We start from the raw sequence: 24,682 nt of genomic DNA, 5'->3' as shown, positions 1-24,682 counted from the left end.
AAAACAATCTCATGATATTTTACACTTATCAGATTTGCTAAAATGATTGAATGGGAAAGTGATAAATGTTGGAAATGTGGAAAAATTGTCTCTGTTTCTCTCTAATTTTGGCAGAACTGTGAACTGATCCAACCATTTTGGAGAGCAATCTGGAATTATGCCCGAAGAGTTATTTAACTGACTAAATATCCTTTAACCCAGCAATACCACTACTAGTTCTATTTCCAAAGATGGTTAGGAAAAAAGGAAAAGAACCTAAATGTTTTAAAATATTAATAGCAGCTCTCTTTGTGGTGGGCAAAGAACTGGAAATTGAGAGGATGCCCGTCAATTGGAGAATGGTTGAACAAGTTACGGTATACAATTAATGGTGGAATACTACAGTGCTGTAAGAAATGAACAATGACTACAACATGGTAAAGAAAAACAACTTTGAAAGACATTTTAATAACTCTGATCAATGTAATTATTGACCATGACTCCAAAGGATAAATGATGAAACATGCTTCCTACTCTCTTGACAGGGACAAAATGGACTAGAGGTGTAGGAACACAATGACCAATGCACAGATTTGTTTTGTTTGACTATGATATTTTTTACAAAGGGAGGGATATTTCCTCTGTGAGGGGGAGGTGGAAAGAACTGGCAGGAAGAGAGAGCTGGTTATAGCAATGCCAAAAACAAGAAAAGAAAAAGTGTCAAAGAAGTATTTTTAAAAATACATATATGAGAACAGAAGGAGATTTAGAGAGAAACAGAGACAAGAGAGATAGCTTTGGGACTGTGAGATATATATCTATATCTATATTTAAATATATGATAGATCAATATATACACACAAGGTGTATATAACAGAGATTGCTTCACATATGATTCTCTTTTTCTATTCTTTTTATATGCAAATGTTCATTTTTGTTGTTCAAAAAAAACAATCAACATTCTCAACTAGACTAACTCTTATCAAAAATACAAATTAACTCTCCCATCTTTTATTGTGACAAATATGAATTACAAAATCTAAAGGTACAGGACACCATGGGTGGGAAACACTGAATATAATGCTGGACTTGGTTGACAGGTGGGCTAATTTTGCAAATTTTTCTTTAAAAAAATTTTATTTCTTGTTCTAAGACGTGGTTCTCTGGTCTAAGAGTGCAGGAGGAGGGATATGCTGGGAAATGAATATGATATAAAGACAAAAGACGAATAAAAATTTTACATATATATGTGTGTGTGTGTATATATATATATATATATATATATATATATATATATGTCAAGTGCAAAATCCAATAATGTTTTCGGAAATAAATATGAATTTTTCCTCACATCACACATTCGGAATCATAGAATCAAGAAATCTTTGAGCTGAAGAGGATTTCAGAGTTTTTTTAGTCCAACAACCACACTTTTCAAAGGACAATACTAAAATTCAAGAAAGGGTAAGTGCCCTGCACAAGGTCATAGAGGAAGTTAGGGGTAGAATGGAGATGAGAACCTATCTCCTTAGAAGCCAGCAAATTCAAACTCTGCATAAAGCACAACTTTCACAACAGTGTCTCTGACAAGTGCTCATTTGACCACCCTGGAGGTAGTGCAGTTCACTCTTTGGACAGCTTTAACTGTTAAGGAAATTCTGTCCTGTCCAGATCCAGAATTCTTAGTCACTCTCTGTACAGTCTGACCATAGTGACTTTCTCTTCCTATTCCATTACCCACACTGCTCCCTCTTCCATCTCTGGGCCTTTGGACTGGCTCTCCCCTATTCCTGGATTGTTTTCCTGCCATAGCTCTTATCTCCTGGAATCCTTCAAAACTTAGCTCAAGTGCCTCCTTCCTCAAGAGGCCTTTCCTGGGTCCCCTTAACTTGGTAGTGCTTATCCTCTAGCCTGGCACAAAGTATGGGCTTCATAATTTTTTTTTGATTATACAAAGATCACACAGGTGGTAAAAGTGGAATTTGAAACTGGGTCTTCTGCTTCCAAACGACCTCTGAAGTTTTATGTGCATGTACAAATCAACTGTTTCCAAAATCACTTCTAAGGTTTTGTGCACATAGACTGGATAACAAGTTTCCAGATATTTTACACATTTTTGCAATTATTTTCAAATTACTTTCTCTAGCATTTACTACTGGCTTCTGTTAGTAATATACAGGAATGCTGATTATTGTTTATTTTGTAATCTGTGACTTCACAAATGCTCTTAATTGTTACCTGATTAATCTTTAGAGTTTTCTAAGAAAATCATCACATCATCTGCAAAGAGGGACCCTTTCTCCTCATCTTTGCCAATGTTTATTCTTTCTATTTCTTACTCTTATTGTTATTGCTATCATCATTGCTAGTAGTCTATGAAATAAGAGTAGAATAAAAAGGGCACTATTACCTTACTATCTTACCCCTGAAATTATTGGGGAAGCTATCAGTGTTTCTCCATTGAAAATCATGCTTTTGATCAATCGTATTAAGGGCCCTTTCCTTGCCTGTGCTTTTTTTAGGGTTTTATAAGTGAGTGATATTTTTTTTGAAGACTTGTAATATGTCTATGGAGCTTATCAAGTGTTTTTTTTTAATTTCTTGCTATTTATATGATTAATCATGGAAACACTTCCCCAATGTTAAACGTCCCTTGTAAAATTTTGCCATAAATCCATGCTAAGTAATCTTTTTTTTTTGGGTTGTACTGATAAATTCTCTTTGCTAAAATTTTACTAAAAGTTATTGGATCAATGTTAACTAGTAACATTGGTCTAAAGATTTTTCTCTGCTTTATCTCCCCTTGGTTTAGGTATCAAGATAATATACATATCATAAATAGAGTTTGGCAGGGTGCCTTCCTTCTCTATTATTGAAAAAGGTTATAAAGAAAAGTCACTCAAATTAAGTACAAAATGAATAAATTATCTGCGAGTTAACCTACTTACCCACATACAAGTTATATAATAATAAAACTGTACATTTAAAAAAGGAAAGAAAGAATAAAAAACTGCAGCGCTATTCAGTGTCATGGCTAGCTTGCACCAATATCAAAAAGACACAATACACATCAATTTAGCGTACTACTATCTAGTGGTTACTTTATAGAAGTATATAAAAGTTTATGGATGAACAAAAGATCAAAAATAATGAAGAGAAAAGAAATGTAGAGGGCTCAAGCAATATCAGATAGCAATCTATATTACAAAGTATTAATTATCAAAATCATGCTACTGGTTTTAAAAAATGGAAAAAATATATATCAATGGAGAAGACATTCTCAATTCCAAGATCTAGAAGAAAAGAAACAGTAGCCTAGTGTTCCATACACATTAAAACAAATTATTGAGAAGACTCCTGATTTATCAAGAACTCCTAGGAAAATTGGGAAGCAGTTTGGTGGAAAATACCTTCAGACCAGCATCTTACACGATAACAATAATAAGCACTAAGTAGGCAATCTAAATATAAAAGGTGCCATATTAAAATAAGATGAAAGAGAACGGAAGGATGCTTCTTCCATATATGTGGTTATAGTGGAAATTTTTTTTTTTTTGTCCATAGTCTTGGTTTCATCAGTACAGCCTTTGACTTGAAAGTCAAAAACTACCTGGTATTGTGACATTTGGAGTGATGAGTAGGCTTTTTTAAATTGTATTTTATTTATTTGCCCAGTTACGTGTCAAGAAAATTTTTAGCATTCATTTTTACAAGATTTAGACTTCCAAATTTTTCTCCCTCCCTCCCTGCCACTCCCCTCTTCTGAAAATGGTAGGAAATTTGATATAGTTTATACATGTGCTATCATATAAAAATATTTCCATATTGGTCACAGTTGTTTTCCCCGTGAGGTATTTTACATTTTCTTTGATTTTTTCATTCTTTTGAATTTGACTGATTCTTGCTGTCTCATAGAGTCATTAGCTTCCACTTGCCTGATTCTAATTTTTAAGGTGCTATTTTCCTCAATTAGCTTTTGTACTTTCCTTTCCATTTGGACAGTCATACTCTTTAAGAAGTTGATTTCTTCAGTGAATTTTTGTATGTCCTTTTCCATTTGGGCAATTCTATTTTTTAGACCATTTTCCAAGATGCTGACTTTTTTCATAATTCTCTTACATCAGTCTCATTTCTTTTTCCATTTTTTCTTCTACCTCTCACATGATTTTATTTATTTATTTATTTACTTATTTATTTATTTATTTTTTTATTAGGCATTTGGGGTTAAGTGACTTGCCCAGGGTCACACAGCTAGTAAGTGTCAAGTGTTTGGTCTGAGGCCACATTTGAACTCAGGTCCTCCTGACTTCAGGGCTGGTGCTCTCTCCACTGCGCCACCTAGCTGCCCCCCTCTCTTACATGATTTTTAAAGCTCCTTTTTTAAGCTCTTCTGAGTTCTTTCTAGGCTTGAGACCACTTCCTGTTTTTCGACATTGTTGTCCTCTTCTGAGTTGGTGTCTTGGTTTTCCTTAGCACCATAATAACTTTCTATGGTCAGATTCTTTTTTAGTTTTTTGCTCCTTTGGGGGGGGTGGGTCTTCTTCCTTTCTTTTAAATGTGAGCTCTCTACTGTCTTAGGCTTCTTGTGCCAGTGGCTGCAGGTCCTGGCAGCTTACCTGGTGCTATGCTAATGCTGCCCTGAGGTCCCTGGGTGACCCTTGTATCTGGTGCTGCAGTCAGGGAGTGGGGTGGGGGGTGGCCGGCATTGGGCCGTAGGGGTCTGGCAGTTTACCTGGTGCTGAGCTTGGGTCCTAGTGGTGATGTTTGGCATGTGCTGCGGCCCGGTGGGGTATTTCTGCATTTCCGCAGAGCTACACTGAAGCAGGTGAAGGTCTGGCCACTGAAGGATACCTGTTTGCCCGGAGCTGTGCTGAAGCATGTGGAAGTCTGGCCGCTGGAGGGTACCTGTCTGTCTGGGGCCAGGCTGAAGCATGTAGTAGTTCTCAGAGCTCGAGTCTGCCTGTTCCCCTGGCTACACTGTGAGGCACATGTGAGGCCCTGGTTTTGGCATTTGTCTGCTCCCCTGCACTGGGGCTCAGGATCTCCCACTGGTTTGCTGAGATGTTTCCTGTCCTAGAATGTGCTCCCGTTTTATCCAAGTGAAAAGGATCTTTCCTGCTACTCTTCCAAGTTTCGTGGGTTAAAAGATTGTTTGACCCTATCTTTTTGCTGGTTCTGTTGTTCCAGAATTTGTTTTGTGGCACTATTTTTTGGTTGTTTGGAGGTAAATACGGGAGAGTTATAGTGATTTACTGCTTACTCCGCCATCTTGGCTTCCAGAAGTCCCTGATTAGTAGTTTTTAATTTATGTTCATGACAAGGACAATGCCAACATTACTTTCCCAAACTTGATTTTATTAATATGTGTTTTTCCTTCTCATTTTAGGTAGGTGTCCTTCAAATGGAAAATGGCTGAACAAATTATGGCATATGAATGTAATGAATTATTATTGGGCTATAAGACATGATGAAAGAGATGGTTTCAAAGAAACCTAGAAGGACATGTGTGAACTGATGCACAGTCAAGTGAGCAGATCCTAGAGAACAACTGATGTGATCACCACAACATTGTAAAGACAAACACTTCTGAAAGACTTAAAAACTCTTTATCAATTCAATGACCAAATAGGATTACACAGGACTGCCTCTGAAGCCTGCAGTCTACCTACTGCCAAGAGAGGTGGTAGAAATAGAACGCTGACCAAGACATAGAATTCTTTTTTTAAGTAGGAATAGCGGATTTTATTGTATAGACTTATTATCTCTGTAGTAAAACTTAATTAGTTTTGAAAGGATTTTAAAAAAAAGTTTAATTTGTAATATCAGTTTAGTTCCACATAAAAAATGTTTCACAAAATTACACCTTCCACTTTCTTCTGAATATCTCACTTAAATTTCCTAATTCAAGAAAAAGAAACCGCAAGTGGTTATGAACATAGCCAAAACATAAAACAGAATATCTGCTTTACTGTGATTTCCTAAAATAGTTCATAATTTTCTCAACTGTATTGATTTAGAAAATGAATGACATCTATATATTGCAGTTAAAAGTAAATTATCTCCACTATATTTGCATAAATTAGGTCCTGGTGAATATATGTTTTAAAACAGCTTAAAGACATTAATCAGTCAAGTAATATGCTAAACTACAAGGAACCAGGAAGAAACAAAAAATTTCTCATTTCTAAGTTTCTGTGGATGTTTCCAATTATCAAAAAAGTCCACATCAATCATCCTATTTAAAACCAAGAGTATCTCTCTAAGTTAAGCTGTGAAACATAATTTTTGCACATAGCCAATGAGGGAATTATTTTTTCTTGACTATGTGTATCTGTTGTAAGAATTTAGCTTACCCCCCTGGGTGGGAGGAAGTAAAAGGTAGAGAAACAGATTTTTGTTAATTCAAAAAAAGAAAAATGAAATAAAAGGTTTTGCACGATTGGGTACAAATCTTTGTATCCAGCATCTTTAATTAAAGTCTGACTTCCAAACCAGGAAGTTAGAATAACATAGAACTAAAACTGACTTAAATAGTGAAATAAGTTTTGATATGAACAGTAAGTTTTTAAAGAAAAACACAGACTACAACCAACCATATTTAAAATGCACATGAACATTGTTGTGGTGGAACCGAGACTTGACACAACACTCCAGAACGTAATTTAACTATGTGATAAAATCTAGCAGTGTATGCTCTTCCATCGAGAGTAGTCCAATTTCATATATTCTAAGAAAGTCAATAACAAATGGACACCATAATCTTCAGAATGCACAAGTCTGGAAGCAAAAGAATGTTCTCAATTGGAGAATGGATAAACAAGTGTAAAAATTTAAAAGAAGATTATTGTGCAGAAGAAGCAATGAATTCAGAGAACAAGTGGAAAAACTTGTGTGAATGGATAACAGTCAAGACAGCAGAATCCAGAGAAAAATATCCACAATGACCACAATAACACAGATGAAGACAGCAGATTTCAGTCAAATGCAGTGACTGGCGTTGGTTCCAGAAGTCTTTGCTTTCTCTCTGCTGGGAGTTGGTGATGCAGAATATTGTATACCTTTCAGTTGTGACCACTGTACAGATCATTTTCCTTATTTTTTTCTTCTGGTAAGGGAGGGTGCTACAAGAATTGATTGTTGTGTGAAAAACAAAATTCATCAGTAAAGCACTTAAAAAACAAAGTTTACATCAATGTTAACACTCAGGATGGTTTCCCTTAGGACAGGAATTCTTAAATTGGAATATGTGAACTTGTTTTATTTTTGTTTGTTTTTTAAATATTTGGATAACTATTTCAAAATAAGTGATTTCCTTTGTAATCTTATATATTTTTTAATGCATTTAAAAACTGACTGATTCTGAGAAGGCATCCATAAGCTTTACCAGACCACAAAAGAGGTCAATGTCACAGACAAGGTTAGGAACTCCTGCGTCAGAGAATCTAACTCACCTTGTCCAGAACCACATCACTGATGGGAGGCAGGCCCTCTGGTTTCTGTATACAGGCTGGCATGAACTGGAAATCGAGGAGGAACTCCCTATCATACTGCTTCTTCCCTTCAGTATCAGCAGGCTTCCAGGGTTCTAGGAAGGAGATTGGCAGCGATATGCATTTAGTACTATGAGATATATATATATATATATATGTGTGTGTGTGTGTGTGTGTGTGTACAGCTACATGAATATATATATGTATATGCATAGGTACATATATATTTATGTTTATTTACATATAAAATGATCAGGAGTGCAAACGAGGTGTCTTGCTTACGTATATCATGAGCAAATACATAAATCAAGTAAGAGAGTCACAAAAGTAAAACAACAGGAAGAGTACAGGCCACACACAGGGTTTTATTTTGTTTTATGTTGGCTACAAAAATAAACAGAAAATCAGATGCAGCCTCTGGAGATGGCCATGCACAATAATCACAATTATACAAATCTCAAATATCCTAACACCCAGAAACTGTGTTTGAATGATGTTGACAAAGGTGAAAGGAGGGGTGTCATGACCATGCCTATGGCCATTCATTCTGAGCTGGGAGTTCATGGAGGGAAGAAGGCTGGGAATGCCAAAACCTTGCCTTTCTCTCTGACAGTCAAACATCAGCCTGGAACCTGTTCATGGATCTGAACGCTCTGAAGAACCAGGGGAGCTGGGGGCCGACCTCTTCTTCCTGTGACTCACTCCCTTCTTCCTCCCTCACCTTCTTTCTTTGAGGGAGACACAGCTCTTGGCTAAGTGTGCCCTTGAATGGAGTTCCCCACTCTCTTCTGGCAAGTTATGTCCCCCTTCCAACCCCTCTCACTTCCATATCTCCCTTCACTGCAGGCTCAGTCCCTGGGGCTCTAACATTTTACCTTTCCCTCTTCTCTGGGGACTCTCCATCCCACTCCTGAGAGAAATCGTTGCATATTTTTTCTTTTCTTTTTTTTTTTTTTTAACTCTCCAGACCTCCCATGTTCCCTTCTCAGCACATACTTCACCTAACTGTGCGGGCAAGAGAGACATGAGGTGACCAGAGGAGACGCTTTTCTTCTCTTCTCTCCATCAGCTTAAGCACCCTTGGTATCTCAGATCTACTTGATATCATCAGCCTTTACTTTCTCTTGTCCTTTACTCCAGCCTCTGATGAAGAGATGGATCTTTGATTTTATCCCTTTGAGCACTCAAAAGGCTAAGTAAGCACTGAGACCCAGGTCCTGCATGCTGACTGTTTGCTTTACTGAATTAGATGCAGAAGACTATGGGTGTGGAACTGTACAGACAGTCAGCGTATGTGTTGGTCTGTTTTGCTAAACTGTTTTCTTTTTTGTTACAAATGAGGGCTCTCACTGGATAGGGAAGGGCGACTATCAGAAATAAGATGATTAAAAACATTTTTTTTTGAATTTTCCAAAAAGAACATCTGCCCTTTGACTGTTGGGCCCACTGAATTAGAGAGTCCACCATTTCCTAGGATTAGATGTCTCTAAAAGTATCACATACACATATGTATGTGTGTATATATGTGTGTGTGTGTGTGTGTGTATATATATATATATTCTTTATAAGGTCCTATTTTCTGATGGGACAAGTGGTACAGCCCACACTACAGAACGAACTTCTTCAGAGAGAAAACATGCCCTCAGTGTTAAGTGTTTAAAAAAAAAAAAAAGACAACTCTTTCTTCTTTATAGTGTTTTTATTTAGAGGAAATAAATCAGTAAGAACAGAGAAAGCTCTCCAATGCTTAACACAACAGCAAAACGACAATTTTTACTAGCAAATCAAAGCATTTCAAACTAAAAAGTGTCTGACGGGAATGACTTTTGAGAATATATGCAATGTTTAGTCAGGACCTTGGATTCATAAGGAGGAGATGCATTCTTTATATAGTTTCCTTCACTTTGGGGGAAAGCAACCAGCTACAAGTTATGATTAGTTGATATTCCTGGTGGTAGAAGGGCACAAAATAGTGCCCCACCTAGACCACACACTGTTGAGGAACCACCACTAAAGAGCTCCGCTTAAGAAGGGCCTGATCCATGTTCTAATCTCCTGAATTTCTATATAGTGAGCTTGAAAAATTTGTAGTATTTAGCAAAAATCAGATGATACCTAATCAAAAGAAATGGTAAGTTTTCCCCCATTTCTTTGGGTGAATTTATGTTAGTTAGTTTTAAATAGCAACAAATGGGAATGGGCTGGCTAGGTATGGATCCAGTCCTGTACTTCTGCCCTGATAATCTGACAAATAAAAAAGTTTGAGGATCACCAATCCCCTAGAAGTGAGGAAGATATCTAAAAGAAAAATGGGCCAAAAAGCAAAAATGTATTAATTTGTTCAGATAGGTAACCTGTCAGGTGAACAGGATGGTGGAGGGGGAGGGCGATTACAGGTAGTGAAGTCACATGAACTATGAGGGCGATTACAGGTAGTGAAGTCACTTAACAGCTTCCAGTTAAATCACGTGAAGTTAAAAGGGTACTTGGTCTGCTACTAGTGGCAAAACAGAACAAAACAGAGAACAGGAGGCAGCAGAGGAAATAGGTCCCCTCTCCTAATAATAACAACCACTACTCATCTGATAAAAGTGCTTTAAGATTTGTTGAATCCTTTAATGGCCTGAGGTAGCTAGTAAAGAACGATCTTCCTCATTTTATATATGAAGGTAAGTGGTCTGCCCATTCCTAAGTGACATAAGCAGGATCTGACCTCAGCTCTAAGTCAACAACATCATCATAAACAATAACACGTTACCCTCTAACAGACAAAGGAAAAAGCAACTGTACATACCTCATGCAACACGTACTTCTATTTTCTTATCAGTTTTGCCCATTTAAAAAGTTATCATTTCACTAAGATATATTCACTGACTTTTCAATTTTATATAGTTATCTAATGTTACTCCAAAGTAACCTCGTACAAAACAGAGTCCTTTACTAGGAAAATGGGTCCAACAGACAAAAATACTTCTTAATCTAGCCAACAAAGTATGCTGCAAATATACTACAATACTTAAGTGTACAAGTGAAATTTAGAAGAAGATAAGTACAATCATCACATATATAAGCAAGAGGAAGTCCTGTATCTTAGAGATATCCCTTTTCAAAATAAGTCTACGGCAGAGGAGATGCTGACATCCAAGAGTAAATGGAGATATAGGAGAGCAAAGTCAATGGAAGAACAGAAGAAAGCCAAAGCTGATTATTTAGTAGTACACTCCATACTTTCAAACTCTGGTGTGGGCCTGAGTAGGTCAAAATGGGATGTACTTCTGGTATTGAATCAGGAGGTCTGGACCAGGCCCAGGATATCTCTGAGCTACATGAAAGAGGTTCTAGTCTATTCCTGGGCATGTGCAAGGTGGGGAGGGAAAGGAGTACAACTTGGGCACCCGCCCAGAAATAATCTCCTCTGCTTATAGAAAGTGAATGCATGCTCATGTCTTCCATTTCAACAGATCCCGGAATCACAGATTTCGAGCTGGATGGGCCTATGGGGATCCCATAGTCAGTCTATCTATCTTTCTCCTTGTTTCACAGACAAGAAAACGGAAACTTGCAAGCTCCAGTGCCTTGCCCAAGGCTACATATCCATATAGTGAGCGGCCAAGCTAGGAAGTGAACCTGGAGCCTGTGACTCTAAATTCAGCCCTCTTGTCTACCTGGGGCACCATGTTGAGAGTCAGTCAATGGCTATCTCCCCTTAGGGGCATATGAATCAATAGACTGTACATCACAGGGACCATACCTTGGTTTGTTCTATCACCTGCCTATGACTAAAAGAAATAGGTTTCTTGAAATAACAGACGTCACACCAAAACACTAAAAGCCACCACAGAAAATACATTCCTTTGCAGTTGTTGCATAGAGATAACTTAAGTCCAGTTTGTTCTTGAGGTTTTGTGCGTTCTAAATTCACACCTAATTTCTGGCCATAGTCTTTCCAAATTAGGCATAATGAGTGGGGGTTCTCACCTTCACAAAACATTTCGATTAAAAAAAATTCTTTCTCCATGCATTCACATTAAGTACTGTATATCCATGGGGAAACAATGGAAATAGCAACAGAATAACCTGAAAGGTCACAATAAAATCTCACAAGTATGTCAGAGGTGTGCTTGCAGGAAGTTAGCTCTCTGGTACTGTCTGGTGATGGTGGATGCCTCTGAGGTGCAGAGCTCACGTAGCTTCTTGCTCTGTTGGGACTTAGTCAGTGTTTATTGCCACTACAAACCCTATTCTTTTTCATATGTCAAGTACGCACTTGTATTTTCTTCTATCAAAGTTGCGGGGCTTTTTCTTGTTAGAGGTACGCTCTTGTATCTTAGTATAATTTTGGTATAATTTCATATGTTTTAGTATCATTTTGAGCTACTAAACCTTAAAATTGCACTGAGACTTTTTGGACATCCTGTATAATAATCACATCAATTCTGAAAAGCCACCTAGACACCAGAAAAGTCAGAAATTCCAGTAGCTAGACATCTATTTCTTTCATCAATTGTTTGTTTGTTGAACACCAGAGAGAAAAGAACTACTTGGCCCCACTCCCTACAGTGCGGCGGCGTTCTTCCCCTCCCAGGATGGGTCAACGCCACCTGCCCAGCCTATCTGCCCTCTGGCATCACGTGTAGAGGCCCTGAGCCGGAGCCTCAGCAGCCAGCACGCACCCAAGAGAGAGGGGGCAGGACTCACCTGGCTTCAGAGGAAAGGCCACGCCATCGCCAGAACTGTCCGGGGAGCCCGAGTTTGCATCGCCTCCTTCCCCCTCAGAAGCACTCTCAGCTCCATTACGCACGGGCTCGCTTTCCTGCTCTCCATTTTCTTCCACAGCTTTTGCCTTTTTAAGGTCAGAGGGGTCTCGCTCGGGGTGAAACCCTTGGCTCATTGTATCCTGTTCAGATTCAAGTACTTTGTCACCTGAAAGTTCCTCTTCAACTTTAGGCTGAAGTATAAGTGAACATAGAGGTTACAGTTTAAAACAAAGCAATGTATGTATGCAGGCAGAAATATTCACACACACACACACACACACACACACACACACACACGAGACTCACTATGAGATGCTGCCATGTATAGCATACAGAAGTGTCATGACAAGTTTATTTAAGACACTGCTTTTAATTCCCTTGGACTAACACAGACAATTACCACTGTTACTAAAATGGTTTAATTATGACTAATGAAGGCCAAATATACTAAGGCTTAGAATGGAAAGAACTGTTAATCCTTCTAATATGCTGGCCTCCAGTGAGCAGCAGTAGCGAGGCAGCCCCTCCCCCAGCCAACGGTAGGGGCTCCTCCGGGTGTGCTCTTGGCCGCCACAAGGAGATTTCAGGAAAAGTTTCAAAAATAACAAACACCGAAACGCTGCTTATCTGCCTCACTAGAGGGAGACTGTTTTCATTCTATTTTGGGCGATAGAGTTTAGAATTCTGCAAGGCCTTAGTCTTATCCAGCTTCCATCTGGTGAAGTTTAGCTTCCGGTCTGCGTTCTCTATTAGAGGAACAGAATGACGAGCTGATCACACCGGCTGCCTCTCTTTGATCACCTCACTTGCAAATAGCCAATGGAGGGGAGTGCTTAACTGTCCTGTACACTCCCCAAGACATCTGAATGTAAAATTCATTGTGGTCATGATTCACAGGAGCCTAATCCAGTCTGATGGATGAAATCCTAGCCTGCTTCACACAGCAGCTGCAGGGGCAGGCAGGCTGTCTCTGCAGGGCCTTCCAAGCCCCAGGACAGAGCAACACTAGGAGAGGCACACCCGGGCCAAAGACAGCCACTTTAGGAGAGGGGAGGATGAGGCACAAAGGGACTCTTTGCTCAAATTATCTGTGGAATAATAAAGTTTTCATCTGAAGGGACAGAAACTATATCCTGGTACAAGAATGAGGCACTGGAGCTGGCATACCCAGGGGCCAACCTTTTACTACTAGACACCAATTTATTCTAAGATGTTGCCCTGTAGACACAGATGAGTATGTGTGGGAGGGTGCATTTTACAAATGGAATGAGCAAGCTAGGGGAAAAAACAGAATACAATATTTTGAATGGTAAGATGATGCTATGTAGAAAATAATGAAGGTCTGAAGTTCCAAGAAAACAAAGGCATCTGGGAACAATACTTATTTCTATTGACTACATGTGGAAAGAAAGCAGTTACTTCCTGAATGCTGAAGGGAGTCTGACTGAACCTAAATATGGTGTATCATCCATACTTTGCTTCTTCTGATAATTAATAGAATTTGATTTCCTTAAAACTCTACCAATACATAACCAAAGTGAGATTTGTTCTGCTTGACTAGGCATAATTGTTACAAGAGGTTTTGCTTTTGTTTTTTAGTGGAGGGGAAGGGGGGAAACAGATTTTTGCTAATTGAAAATTAAGTTTAAAAATTCTTTACCAACTCAGGTTGTAGGTATATGATAGCAACAATCTATATGTAAGTGTCATTTAAAGATAATTTCATTAAAAATCAAGAAAACTACATCACACAATTAATTGCGTATGATACGTTACTGTTTCTGAACATGAGCAATACAAAAAGTAGCAAGTGCATAAGAAAAGGTGAGGTGGAGAGCAAGACTGAAGTCCATATGAGCTGTGACAAAAATCCTCATTGCTCATTATTAGGAAGAAACACACAGAGAGACTCAACTTCCATCCGGATGAAGAAGCAAGGTCCATGAACCATGATCTAGAAGGACTAGAACCTGTGGGGTCACACTGGAAACATTTCCAAAGGCACCTACCGAACAACACGCTGAATGAAGTCTGTTAAGCCAGCTGGCTGGAGGATACTGCGTTAGGCTGGGAAGGCAACCATCAGATTTACTAGAATCGTTATTATTATTTTCATGGAGAGTAACTGACTCAGCACTTATAGCTTGGATTTTTAAAATTTATACATATAATGCCATCAAAGTTGAATGTGCAACAGGACTTTCCTTTATGGCAGAGCTGTTTCAAACGAACAGGCAGAATTCGACATGTTTACACTCAGACTGTTTGGGGCATCTGCATCCTCTGAGAACCTTTCAATAAAAACATCTCTCCAAAAAGCCTTAAAAAGGTTCTTGAGATGAATCTTTCATGTCCTCTGCCTGGATTCCGTAACAACAGGCCTACTGACATGGCAGGGACTACAAACCCCCTACTCTGTTGACAGGTCTCTTAACACTTTATTTTAGACGGATTTGGAGAAGGACAGTTTACAAGGTTACCTGAGAAACGTGATTCCTTCAGGACTACTAGAAAGAGGCAAATGGGATGAAGATGTTTATGTTAGGCCTTTACTGAGCTGTCACTACAGTCATTAACTGCTGCTCACTCTGGAGAAAGGTGGGTGGGCATCCAGACTTTGAAGAAGCAAGCGCCTTCATAAGCCCTCATCATTTGCCAGGAAAGCAGGGGGACCAGCAGGGGAGTAGGCAGGGTAGGAGTGGGGCTGCAGAGTCAGGGCCTGGCTCCAGAAGGGTGCCTCCGGCCACCAGGCAAGTGGCTTGCTGGGGATGTAAAGACTATCTGCTGGACAAAGAATCCTAAGCGTGTAGCTAGGAGAAAGCTCACGAACCAAGCTGCCTGCGGGGGCTCAACCCAGAGAAACCCTGTCACCGTACCGGCAATGTGTGAGACTCCCCAGCCTCTGGAAGGTGCTGCAGACATTTGATCCTCTGCAGGAGCAACATCTTCTTGTTCAGCTGCAACACCTATGCAGCAGCTATTCACAGCTCTCTAACTTCTGCCTGTTCTTAACTCCTGATCACCACAATGAAATTGCAGTATGCAACATTTTAGTGGTTGCTAAGGGACTAACTGTGACATCAACGGAGCATCATGTTGGAGCAATGACAAGGGAACACCACCTAGCAGGGGGGCCTGCCTGGAGATGGCCAGACTTAGAGCTAGCTGTGGAGAATAATCGCACAGGTAGCCATCGCAAGAGTATGTCTAGATTTGAAATGGTAACTCCTGATTTCTTACACAAGCAATTACTTTAGGACAATGGTTTACAATAGAGAAGATTCTAAGACTGCAGCTATGAGTCGATTGAAGTCACGCTGTTGTCCACTTTTCAGCTCTGGGACAATAATGATGTTGAAAATACTGATGTTATAATTACAAAATTGCAGACCCCAGCCCTCAGTATTAAGTTCTACCCTTAATCCTATCTTGAGGACTGTGGCTGAAATTGCTATGTTGGCATTTACAACAAAATCTACCTTAGGAAATAACTGAGGGAAAAAAAGCTTAATAATAGTGGGGTACCCACTGTGGGGCTAATTTGAAAGAGACCACACAACTAAGTATCTCTTTGAATTTCCCTGGAGTGGGCCAACATACTTCCACTGCCATCACTCAACTGTATTTGAATAAAATCTCAAAAACTTAGTGCTGTCTTGATTAGCTGATCTATCAGATTAATATGGAGTAAACTGAATTTGTTGAGGATCAAGACAGTAATGTAAAATGAAGCCCCTGCATTCCAGATCAGCTGAAAGAAGGAGAATGAAATGGCTTCCGACATGAATCACCACAGCTGACACAGGTTAATCTCCCCCTACTCCTGCAAAGGAAAAGGAGGTGAAGCACAGTAGGGGAGGGCAGAGGGAAGAAGAAATCCAACAAAACTGCTAGGAAGCTAGCAGGTAAGGCAAATTCCAGAGTAACTGGGCTCTTTTTAGAAACACTACTCAAAAAGCTAGAAACCAATACATCTCTCTCTAGCCCAACGACAGAACTACTAACCCAACTGTGATTTTTAGAAAGGCTCAGCTGACCTGAAATTCAGTTGTAGAAATCCAGTGCTCTCTTACCTCTGATTCCGCCTCTAATGCCTCTTCAGTGGTTCGGGTCCGATCTTTTGGTTTCTTCCATATCTTTGGTGCTGTTACAGCTATTTGGGCTGCAATACAAGTTAATGCCCATTACTTGCCACCACCAAATCATGCTAGGGGGAATCAGGTCATGTGGGGGGGAGGGGAGTCAAGAAGTATGATGGGGGTGGGTCTATTACAAGTAATGCTTTGTAACTACATGGAAGGCATCACACTCAACAGGGTCAAGATTCTCCTTCAGCATCTTGAAGGAGTCATGTCAAAATTCAAAGTAAAATTAAAATGAAATGCAACTTCACAGCATCAGACAGCCTGCAGTTAACATAACACAACCAAGAGCCCCTTCTCAAAACAACTGGGATACATCCCCGACCAACACTCTCTTTGCCTAAACACCCCCAGTGACAGGCTCCCTTTCCTTCCAAGGCAGCCCATTTCATTTCTGCACAACCTTTTTCCTGATGACCTCACTAGGAAATCTGTCCTTCAGTAACCCCCAGCCATTGTTCCAGTATTACTCTCTAAAGACAAACTAATTGGCTAATTCGTCTTCCATATGGCAGCCCTTCAAATGGCTGGAGGCAGTGACTGTACTTCCAGGTCTTCCCTAAGCTAAAAAAGCCCCAAGTTCTTTAAATGTATTCTTCTGCAGAATAGTGTCCAGTTGTCTCATCATACTGGTTGACCTTTTCTGTTTCCGCTCTAGCTTGTTAACATCTTTCCTATAATGTGCCTGGGACTTAATGAAATACTACAGATGTGGTCTGACCAGGGCCGATTGGGGCAAGACAAGGATACCTCATCTTTGGGACAACTAAGCCTCTATTCACAAGGCCTCAGGTGGGATGAGATTTATGGCTTCTCTATAGACTAGTGTGGACACATCTGGAACTTACAGTCCACTAAAAGCCAAAGCTGTCACATCCTGCTCACACAAGAGCTGTCTAGCCACTTCTCCCCTGTCTGGTACTTATAAAACTGATTTCCTGCTACATTTGTAGCATCTTATGAGACTTAGTATACTGATCTAGATTGTTGAGATCTGTCTGCATCTTGGCTCCATCATCTAATTTTTGCCTCTTCCTTCTAGCCCGGTGTCATTTGTTTTATTTCATAACTCATTGTCCCAAACTACCTAGAGACCAAAAGAATCTTGGCTTACTATTTCACATACGCTATGAAAATACTTCTTTCCTACCTCTACCATATTATGTGCAATTGTTGGGGTGAGAATGAGGAGATGAAAAAGAGGACAAAGGGGCAGTTAGGTGGTGAAGTAGATAGAGCTCCGGCCTTGGAGTCAGGAGGACCTGAGTTCAAATCCCGCCTCAGATACGTGAAACTGACTTGCTGTGTGACCCTGGGCAAGTCACTTAACCCCGACTGCCTCACCGATTAAGAAAAAAAAAAAAAAAGAAGAAAAAAAAAGAGGACAAAGTCAGGCTTGCCAATGAATGCTTCTCATGCTCAACAAGTTTCCTGGGTAAAGTAAACTTTAATTTTCAGAACCTAATCTGACAAAAATTTACCAGGTACCTTCTGCGTGTAAGGCATCAACTTTTAAACAACAGAGCAAAAATGCATCTTGCTTGTAAATGTTAAAGAATTATTTTGAGTCTGGTTTGAAAAGAAGCCTTAATTATCAACTGAGAGAGAATAGTATGGAGAAAAGATGTAGGGGGATGAAAGTAGGGTTACCAAGGACATAACCAAGGAAGACATGAAACACATTCTAAAATCGAGTAACATGCCAACTAACCGAAGTCCTGGTTGAAGGACAATGGCGCTCAAAATGATGAAATGATCCCTTCCCATGACTGCTTAAGCTTCTGTTACTTACTCTGAGGAGGAGGATTTTACGATTTTCCTTATATTACTCTTGCAGAATCATCTGAGGCTTTCCAAATCTCCCTTATCATACTTTGAACCTATTGTTCCTTGGTGTTAACCTTTATGATTCTCCCTTCTCCCTATTTGCTACCAAAGTCTTTGGATTAAACCTCTCCCAATTTCTTGACGACCACAGTCTTTGGATTATACCTCCCCCAACATCTCTAGTGTCCACCCCACTATTCTATTCTCATTATAATGATCATCACAGTATATTAGATCCAATCACCACATACCTGGCCTACTGCAATAATCTCCTAATGCTTCTTCCTACTTCCATTCCCTTCCTTCTTGAAACCTTATTTCACACAAATGCCAGACACAAACTTTATGCAAAGCTTTGGCTCTATCATACCTCTTCATGAAACTTGAAGTGGATTTCTATTGCCTGGGGAATAAATTCTAGACTTCTCTATCAGGCAAGGCTCTATACCTTTGCACTTCACTACCTTACCAACCTCATATGATTCATATGATTCTCATCTATGCTCCAGCCAAAGCATAAGCTGGATGATCCCTTATGTGTGGCTAATATTTTCCTCCTCCTAACGCCCGTTTGCATTGTTCCCTACGCCGAGAGTGCCTTCTTGGTTTGAAATTCTGCACATACATAGTTCAAAACTGTTCAAATGTCACCTCTTTCATAAAATCCTCCAGTTACAAAATGATCCTATTTTTCCTCTGGCCTCATTACTGAGAATATTGTGGGCTGAGTGTTCAAAAGAACAAGGAGTGCTGGGGGAAAGACCAGGAAGAGAATAAAGGCAAGCTTCTAAAAGGCAGTGAAGAGCTGCTAGTGGAGAGGGATGTGGAACATGCATATGTGTGGGACTGAAGAGGTTTTCCTACAACTCCCAGAAAAATCTTAAAACTTTTACTCACTTATCTCTCTTACACGACTTTCCTCCCTGGCCCCCAAAAAGAGCCTGGCGGCTTCCGTTTTGTCTACCCATCCCAGGAAACCCTTAAAGACTTAGGAACTGCCTTATTTCCCTTTAAATTGTCTGTTCAAATCACTCAGACATTCCCAATGGAAATTCTCACCTGGACCCTTTTCCAAATGATCCACCTCCCCCATCAACTGGCTTTCCCTTAATCCTAGCTAGGCACCAGTGTTCCCCCCCAGCTTGCTGGCCACCCCCATCCAGATCTCCCTAGACCCCTCCTCCCCTCACCCCAAACTGCTTGGTCACTCCTTGGACCCCTCCTCTCGTCACTCCAAGCTGTCTGGCCCCTCCCCAATCAGTCTATACTAAAAAGACTCATCTTTCACCCCACTCAGGAGCTGGGAATTTCTCATGCCCCTAGAGGATGAGACCCCATGCCCGGTTACCTGGCCTGACCACCTCAGCCCCAGCCCCCACTCAGATGCTGAGCTCTCTAGACTGCCTCACCTGACCACCTTAACCCTATTGAGATCACTGATGTTTGGGTTCCTTTGGACTCTGGCCTATATGCCTATCTTTAATAAACTTTTTCTCTGGCTAGAGAAGATCTGAGTTGAATTCATTCAGGCAGATCCGTGCCGTGATCTGGGCTTTGCCTCTGTGCATCTAGTAGCACCCCAAACCGTGCCCCCTTCAGGACCACCAATCACCATGCACTCAGGTTGTTCTGACTTTACCCGATTTCCCTTCTTGGTGGCATGAAATCGAACCATCCTAAGGGTAAGGTGGGAAATAAATTGGACTTGCCCAAAAGTGAGATGTTTCAAACCTGCTTCACTAAAAAGCTTAGGACACTAGGAAAGGGACTGTCTTTACTTTTCTTTGTATCTTCAGTGCTTAGCACAGTGCCTGTCACACAGTAGGCACTGAATAGGTATGTTCTGACTGCTGCTGTACAGTCTAACAGACAAGTGTACAGGAGCCAGAAGATTTGAACAGTTCTACTGCTCTCTGTGACACTTTGGGCAAGTCTCATTTCCAGACTGGACCTCAACGATCTCTTCTGAAAAGAAGGACAGACATTTGAAGTATGTAACAGCTAAGGTTCTGAGGGTAAATGCCTTTAAGTTCCTCATGAAATTGTTCTGAGATCTTTAATAAGAGAATTTCTATGATCAAGAACAAAATCAAAACAATTTTTTTCTGCTAAGCTTTATAATTTCTTTTTGCGTATGAGTTTCAATTCTAAAATTCATTCTGGAAGAGGGGATTCTCGTCTCAGGAAGATTTTTGGTTATCAAATAACAGAATCACAGGTTTAAAGCTGGAAAAGATGACTCAAGTCAGGAATGAGGCACTTAAAAAAAAACCTTAAAAAAAAAGATAACAGGCCACCTGAAAAGAAAATATATTAAAAAAAACACATTCTATGCGGTGGCCACTTGGGACAAATAATACTTCTTCCGTTTTTGCAGGCTCCCTGATCTCGTCACCCTGAGTACTATCTCACTCCACTGACTGGGCTGACAGCAGCCCCCTCTGGCCATTTTGTTCTGGGTAATTTTTGTTCATGTTCTTCTCTAGATCCTCCAGTAAAGCCTTCTGGTTCTTTTTATGTTTCTTTATTTTAAAAAATAATGATTTATTGGAAATGTAATATTAATTGTTGATTGCTAATTTTTTGTTAGTACTTCACCTACATTCAACTTAGCAAACACAAGTACTGATAAGGTATAAAAGACTGTCTAGGTGCTGGGGAAACAAAGGAAAAAAACAAAATCTTTCTCACGTTCAAGCAGCATACACTCTATGAAGGGGGTGGAGGCCATATGTACAAAGATAAATAAATGAAAAATATGTGCAAAGTAATACAAAACAACTTCAAGAGGGAAAGAGCACTGTCAGTAACTATGCTATGAAATGCTGCCCATGCAGACACTACTGAGATGTACAGAAGAGTTTTTGCCTAGACTAAATGGTTTCAGTCTTATCTCTTTTTCTTATTCTCTGTATTTATTAAAAGTTTTTCTGTCAAATATCCCATATTGTTTTCAGGGGGCATATAGCAGATTTCATCTAATATTAATGAAGCTGCCTCTGATCTTCTGTAGGACAAAAAACTAGTTATCAAAACTGGCTAGGATTTCATCTATAATAATTGTAAATGGTTTCTGAACCAGGGACTGGAGACAAAGATGACAAAAGGGGAAAATATCAATGGTTGGAGGAGATGTATGAGGACACACACAGTGGTCACCTATTGGTGAAATTGTAAACTGGTTCCACCAATCTGTAAAACATTTTAGAACTGTACTCCAAAGTCACCAAACTGTGTAACTTCACTGATCCAGTGATACTACTATGAGGCATGTACTCCAAAGAGGTCTAGGACAAAATTATTACAGTAATTGAAAAGAAACATCCATGAATTGGATAATGGCCAAAAAAATATGGAATATGAATGTAATGGAATTTTATCGTGCCTTAGAAATAAGGAAATGAAAATTAGATTCAGAGAAATATGGAGAGACAGACTCGTATGGAGTGATGGAGAGAGAAGTTAACAGAAACAGAACAATTGACATAATGACCACAATAATGTGAGGGCAAACAACTACAGAAGGCCAGAATTTTGAACAGAGCAGCTTCCCAACACAGCTTTGATAGATTTCAGGGTGAAACGTTACTTGGTGGAGAAAAGAGGACCTAGAACTATAGAACCAGATAGGCCTTCTCAGTGGTGAGCTGTTACCCAACTGTACATATCTGCTAAACTGGATGGAGGGGAAGGGGAGAGATGATGGTAAGTAACAAAAACGGGAGAAAAGGTTATATTTAATTTGCTGAAATTAAACTATAGATGCTTATTAAATAAGTTCTGGGGATTGGATTGATGTTCAATACTGTTTTCAATGGGAATTTTTTTTTCCATGAGGGCCTATGGTGCTCTCCTATGAGTAAAGGGCATGAACTTTATGACATAGGTTTTGTAACATCAATTTTGGCTGCTTAGGCCCTTTGGGCTTTTTCCAGGTTCCTGGCTACATTGTGTTTATTTGAGGTTGCCAGATAAGTGAAATATCCCTATATAATACTTTTTTGCTTTTGAAATATGCTGATAGTTTGACGAGGTGTAGATTCTTGGGGTACTGGGATGCCAAAATCGCAATCCGTGGGTCCTGCTCAAATGAATTTGACCCAAGTCTTCTTTCACCAAAGACAAAGTTTTATTAGAGATAAACTATACAGGCCAGACTTAAAGACGAGCAGGCATAAGGAAATCTCAGTATTTAAATGGGGCCAGGATGAATTTTATATACAGCCAAGTAATTTTTGGGGTGTTGGGAGGAGTGACTGGGGAAGGAGTTTAGAGAGAATGGGAATGTCTGGGGTCACCTGGGAACAGACAAGGAAGGGCTAGGCTTTATTGGGGTACCAAAGAACTGGAAGGAAGAGGCTGAATGGGGTCTGGATAAGATCAAAGATGAGAAATATACTAGGATCAAAGCTTCAATAGGATGTCAAAGACTAGGCTTCTTCAAAAGGGAGATAAGGGCCAGGAGAAGGGAGAGCTGCAGTCTACCAGAATAAGAATAAGAGACAAGGAAAGGCCAGTTGAGTGGAGCAACAAACTCAGGAAACTGAGACCAGAGTGAGGTCAAAGAAAGTCTGAGGGTTTTCTGGGGTCACAGACAAATGGGACCCAAATTCTTTTGGGGATAGGAGCAGAGGTCTCAGCTTGGGCCCACGCCTCATCAAGTTTTGTGTCAGATTTTATTCCTTACATTGAATCTTATTTAAAAAGAAAAAAAAAAAACACACCTAACAACATGTGAAGTGAGGTGTTTACCAGGAAATCATTAAAAATCAACATCTTTTCTTTTTAAATTCTCAATCTTTTTCTTTCTTTGGACAGCTTTCTCCAGTGACATTCAGCCTCAATTTGCTTGCTGAGATAAACTCTGACCTAGGAGCCCAGGTGAGATGCTTTTGAGGCTCGGGTTCCATCTTGGGGAGAGTTTCCATCCTCGAATCCTTTTTCTTGGTCTAACTTCAGGCCCTCTCCATAGTTTCCTTGGGGAATTTCAGAAAGTGACTTTTGTCCAGGTCTTTCAAGCTATTGGTAAAAGGGTTACCAGTCCCCAGAGTGCCAGTGCTTATGGTCACTATGTGTGTATGTATGTATGTATGTATATATGTAAGTATACGTGTGTGTGTGTACAATACACACACAAGGATTTTGTGGCATCTCACAAAACTGCAGAAAACTCTAAATAGTCAATAGACAAATGACACCATTATCTAGTCTCTATAATTGTTCATAAATAAGCCACTCCATTTCTCAGCTCTGGGCATCTTCTCTGGCTGTCCCCCAGGCCTGGAATTCTCCTTCTCCCCATCTCTACCCCTGGCTTCCCTGGCTTTTTTGAGTCCCAACTAAAATCTCATCTTTTATAGGAAGCCTTCCCTGACTCCCTTATAATTCTAGTACCTTTCTTCTGTTAATGATTTCCTGTTTATCCTGTATAATAATGTGCCTTGTATATATTTGTTTGCATGGTGTCTCCCTCATTAGATTGTAAGCTCCTTAAGGGCAAGGGACTGTCTTTTGTCTCTTTTTGTATTCCTGATCTAGCTTAATGCTTGGCATAAAGCAGGCATTTAATAACTGTTTATTGATTGATTGATACAAAGAGTCTCATCTTCCCCTCAAGGCCCTTTACAGTTTCCTAGATTTAGAGCAACACATTGTGGTTTGGACTTCCCTGAAAAGAGAAAACTTGGGGTTGCCTTTCCCCACATTCCAGTAAGTAATGCTTTCACCCCAGAGACTCTTCATGATCCCATTTGGGGTTTTCTTGACAAAGACACTGTAGTGGTGTGGGCAGCTAGGTGGCACAGTGGATAGAGTACTAGGCCTGGGGTCAAGAAAACTCATCTTCTTGAGTTCAAATCTGGCCTCCGACACACACTTACTAGCTGTGTGATTCTGGATAAGTCACTTAACTCTCTTTGCCGTAGTTTCCTCGTCTATAAAATGAGCTGGAGAAAGACATGGCAAACTGGTCATGTTTTCTTAGGCAAGCCATAAAATTCAACTTGTCATCTTCTTATAGAAAAAATATATAAATAATTTTGTTTTAACATGAATTTTAATTATCCAGCATACATACAAAGGTAAGAAGAGTAGTCACCAAAAAAAAAAAAAACAAAAAACCAAAAACCCAAAAAACTAGCATTATTACACGTACACATTACTAACCTCAAAATGAGGTTCAAACCCTGTGAGTTCAAAGAACTCCATAAAATGTCTGCTCCTACTGAGGAAAACTGCTCAGGGACAAATCTTGGCCTTCTCTATATGGCTGCTAATGGAAACAGTCAATGGGCAGGATTCTTCACAGTCAAGAACGTAGTGCTATGAGTGAAGAATTGAGAATCATTATCCTCAGGGCCTGGACTCACTTGGAAGGAAAATCAACCCCGGGATAGAGAGGCAATCATCTTCCCAGTGGACCTTCTTGGCACAAACAACTCACAGGAAACACCTCTTCTACTCAAGGGGTAGGCTATGCCCAACAAGT

At 39.9% G+C, this 24,682-nt stretch overlaps 1 protein-coding gene across 5 annotated transcripts in view; it reads right to left on the bottom strand.

Annotated features, from left to right (window-relative positions):
- Nucleotides 1-24,682, bottom strand: part of EIF4G3 (eukaryotic translation initiation factor 4 gamma 3) — a 240,781-nt gene that overhangs the window by 67,113 nt on the left and 148,986 nt on the right. For 4 of the 5 annotated variants that reach the window (XM_027841348.1, XM_027841344.1, XM_027841347.1 and 1 more), the window contains 3 exons: nt 16,300-16,388; nt 12,168-12,417; nt 7,431-7,564 (listed from right to left, as the gene is read on the bottom strand). In XM_027841348.1, coding sequence (XP_027697149.1) covers nt 7,431-7,564; nt 12,168-12,417; nt 16,300-16,388 — 473 coding nt within the window. The remainder of the gene's footprint in view (nt 1-7,430; nt 7,565-12,167; nt 12,418-16,299; nt 16,389-24,682) is intronic. The other variant, XM_027841345.1, reaches the window with a different exon arrangement.

The sequence above is a fragment of the Vombatus ursinus genome, unplaced genomic scaffold (assembly GCF_900497805.2).
Source record: "Vombatus ursinus unplaced genomic scaffold, bare-nosed wombat genome assembly UNPS02014859.1, whole genome shotgun sequence".
Taxonomy (NCBI): Eukaryota; Metazoa; Chordata; class Mammalia; order Diprotodontia; family Vombatidae; genus Vombatus; species Vombatus ursinus.
Note: the sequence above shows the minus strand (reverse complement) of the source record. Positions and strands in the feature narration are given on the sequence as shown.